This window comes from Tupaia chinensis, unplaced genomic scaffold (assembly GCF_000334495.1).
Source record: "Tupaia chinensis unplaced genomic scaffold, TupChi_1.0 Scaffold000493_1, whole genome shotgun sequence".
Lineage (NCBI taxonomy): Eukaryota > Metazoa > Chordata > Mammalia > Scandentia > Tupaiidae > Tupaia > Tupaia belangeri.
This window is the reverse complement of record NW_006160005.1, coordinates 1,671,995-1,675,892: the sequence shown is the minus strand read 5'-3', so window position 1 is coordinate 1,675,892 and position 3,898 is coordinate 1,671,995. Positions and strand designations below refer to the sequence as shown.

General features: G+C 46.9%; 1 protein-coding gene across 1 annotated transcript in view; it reads right to left on the bottom strand.

Moving 5' to 3' along the window:
- The window catches only part of CFAP52 (cilia and flagella associated protein 52), a 92,478-nt gene that overhangs the window by 43,406 nt on the left and 45,174 nt on the right, over positions 1-3,898 (bottom strand). The window contains 1 exon segment of the mRNA XM_006156404.3: positions 2,457-2,605. Coding sequence (XP_006156466.1) covers positions 2,457-2,605 — 149 coding nt within the window.

Here is a 3,898-nt window from a genome sequence, read left to right as displayed (position 1 = left end):
AAACAAACAAACAAACAAAGATCAAAAAGGTCGGAGGTGAGGAAGGTTATGTCAGGCCTTACCGGTGGTTGCAGGGACCTATCTTTGATTCTTAGAAGGTGAAAGGCTTTTGAACTGGAGAAGTGGCACGATCTGATTTCCATTTTAAAACGGATTTCTGGGGCCAGCCTCATAGCCTAGTGGTTAAGGAAGCCAGGTCCCCCAAGACCAACCACAGTTCAAGTCTTGACCTTAACAGATTGAAAAAACACACTGGGTGCATGTGCGTGGGTGCCCCAAATCCTGATAGGATGGAGAAATGGAGGAGAAGGGATTGCGGCGTTATCATGCCCTTCTGGGGGGTGTTTTGTCCTTCCCTGGGCTCCAGAGCACATACGCCCTCCAATAATTTTTAAAAAACAAGCAGATTCCTGGTTTCTGTGTTGAGAACACACTGGGGAAGGAGCAAACTGGGCAGGGGGGAGCAGAGAACCTGGTAGGAAGCTACTGGAATGCTCTAGGAGAGCGGCCTTGGCGGCTAAGGCCAGGGTGGGGACCGCAGGCTCTGAGTATGCTGTGACAGGCGAGTCCTAGGGCACATCATGTGGGGATCAGAGGAAAAGGGGAGGTGCTGATGACTCCAAGCTTCTTCAACTCTCCGTGTAATGCAAGCCGAGAGCTCCCGGGGGCGCTATGTGGAGACATGCCTGGGGGAGGGGACGCCAAAGAGAAAGAAATTGAGACAGGAAAAGAGGGGACGAGATGACTTCCAACGTCACTATTTTAGTAGCTGCACCCAGAATCCACTTGATTTTCCATTGATGTGAACCAGTAGCTGTCCCTTTATGTTTTATTTTTTAGCTTGCCACTGGGCGTGTGTGCTCACCAGAGAGCCAGAAAGAGAGAGGGAAAGGGGGAAAGTGAGACAAAATCACTCCCCGGGGGATGGCTCTACTGTATTCCCTTCTTCTCCATTCTCTTGGAAATTGGGGTGTGCACACACGCGTGCGCACGAGCACACACACACACACACACACACACACACAGTATTTTTCAAGCCAGTGGGCTCAGGTTCAAACCATGCAGCTGACCACGGGGGAATCCAGCTGCCATAACTAGCATGCTACACGGTCGGCCTGTAAAAGTCCTTTTTGACCACTGACAACAGTTGCATAGAGATTGGACATAAAAAGATATTAAGAGATGATTGTTTTATAGAAACATAGAGAGGTGCACTGAAGTACCTAGAGATAGAATAGCACAGCACTTATCATTAATGTAAGAATGCGTTGGCACAAGATAGTAAAACATATTTATAGTAAGTTTCCAGCTAAGCCGTGGTAGCACGAAGGTAGTGCCACCCCTGGGAGGCTGGAGGCTGCATGGGCGGTGCAGGTTGGGTTCCTGGGAGAGTCAGAACAGTTATGGGCACATAAACCTGGCCAACTGGGAGGCTGGGACAAGATCGTTGCATGGTGGGGCCCTGTCAAAACTACCTTGTCTCTTTATCTTTTTTTTTTTTTTTTTGGAGAGGTTTTCGCTATAGGGCGCATGCGCTCGCCAGACAGACAGAGAGAGACAGAGAGACAGAAAGCCAGAAATCACCCCCCGGGGGGATGGTCACGCTGCAATCCCTTCTCCTCCATTCTCCTCTCGGGATCTTGGGCACGCACGCACATGCACCCGGCGTGAGTTTTAAGCCACCGGGTCCGGGACATGAACCGCGGTCGACTACGTGGGAGTCCAGCAACATAGCCATTACGCTAACTGCTGGTTCCCTCTATCTCTCTTTGTCTCCCTCTCTCCTTTTCTCTCATAAAAGGATGGACGGACTGGGGCCAGCAGATGCTGTAGTGGTTCTATCTCCAGACTCTCACACAGCAACTATAGTTTAAGTCCCAGACCTGGTGACTTGAAACTCATGCCAGGCGCATGTGCATGCATGCCCAAGATCCCAGGAGGAGAACAGAGAAGGGAATGCGGTGTGATTTCTCACTTTCTCTCTCACTGTCTCTTTCTCTCACTCCAGCGAGCACATGTGCCCTATGGCAAAAACTTCTTATAAAAAAATAAAAAAGAGGAAGGATGGAGAAATACATTCTCTTGAGATATAACTAGTTGGAGTCAGAGTTTTATCTCTTATACAACAAAAGAGGTTCTAACACAAGTTCCCTCTATGCAGTAGGGCCTCAGCTCCATACCAAAATTAAATTGCTAAACTTCCCTGCTAGAAAGAAAGATATATATTATATGCAGCAATTTGGGAGAAGAGAAATTGCTATTTGGCGCTTCCTAGCTCAGTAAAGTTTCCCAGCTGGAAGAGAGCTCCAAGGAGCGGCTAGATTAGAAGCAGGAAGGGGGTGGACAGTGGGAAGCTATTCCAGGTTATCCATATGCACAGACTAGCGCAGAACGAGGAGAAGATTCTGCAAACCGCAGCCAGAGTCCAACGCCGAGTCTTGATCTGGAGCAGGTACCTGAAATGATGCTCTTCCCGTCGCGCATGAAGTCGATGCCGTGGCAGGTCATGTTGGGCACGGTGATCCGCAGCAGCTCCCTGTTGGACAGTGTGTGCCACACCCTGATGTCCTTCTTGGCGCAGGTGGCGAAGAGCTCAGAAGTGCCACTGCGGAGAAGCGGTCAGGAGTTAGCGAGGCCACCATAAAGGGCGGGGTTTCTCAGATGCGCTTAGACACCAGATGCGCTTCACGGGGATACTGGGGAGGACGCCGCTTAGAGGCGGATCGTCTTAGGTTTAATGACCTCACAGATCTCTTGTGTAAAATGGCAGCAAATGCCCTCCAGGCATCTGTGTACCATCTTCTGTGTCCTTTTCCTTTAGGAAAGGCTGCTCAAAAAGAGTAGTCTCTTCAAGTCTTTGCGGAGTGGAGGGCAGGGAAAGTTACTCCCTCTCTTTCTTTTCTTTCTTTCTTTTTTTTTTTTTTTTTTTTAGACTAAGGGGCTGGCAGGTGGTACAGTGGTTAAGACACTAGAATCTCACGTGGCCAACTGTCGTTCAAGTCCCCAACCTGGCAGCTTGCTTCCTCATTTTCCCTTGCTCTCTCTCTCTCTGTCTCTCTTTGGCCAAATTAAAAAATGATACTAATCAACAGATAATTTAAAAAGTAATTCTTTTTTTTAAGAAATATGACTGATCAAACTCCATACATAATTTATGTAACTTGGGAACCAGCAGTTAGCGTAATGGCTATGTCGCTGGATTCCCACGTAGTCGACCGCGGTTCGTGTCCCGGACCCGGTGGCTTAAAAAACTCACGCCGGGCGCGTGTGCGTGCGTGCCCAAGATCCCGAGAGGAGAATGGAGGAGAGGGGATTGCGGCGTGACCATCCCCCCTGGGGGGTGATTTCTCGCTTTCTGTCTCTATGTCTCTCTCTGTCTGTCTGGCGAGCGCACGCGCCCTACAGTGAAAATCTCTCAAAAAAAAAAAATTTATGTAACTTGATGAGTCTGGAGATAAATGTATACCAGTAAGTAACGCTTCTTGAGATAAATACATCCACATACTATTTATACTAAAAGAGGATAAACAAATCCTTTTCTGTAGACAATTTCATTAACATTTTAAGGAAGAAAATAACAATGGTGCTAGAATTCATGTTTGCAAATAATTTCAAAACATTCTTTGCTTACAGAAAGATATGAAATTATAGGCAAGAAAGAGTACCCCCGCATAATTAGTTTGTCAGGCTCAAAAAAAAAGGTTACTTGTAAACAAAATTTTCAACATGTGAAAATATTACATATTATTCCATATTGGATAAGAAAAAGGAGTCATAATTGCATACAATAAAGACCAACGAACTGGTTTGTAAATATAAATTTCCAGCTAGTCCCTGTAGATACTGAAGCTGACCTTGAGATCTAGTTTCTATATCTCATCATAAACACATTTCAAAA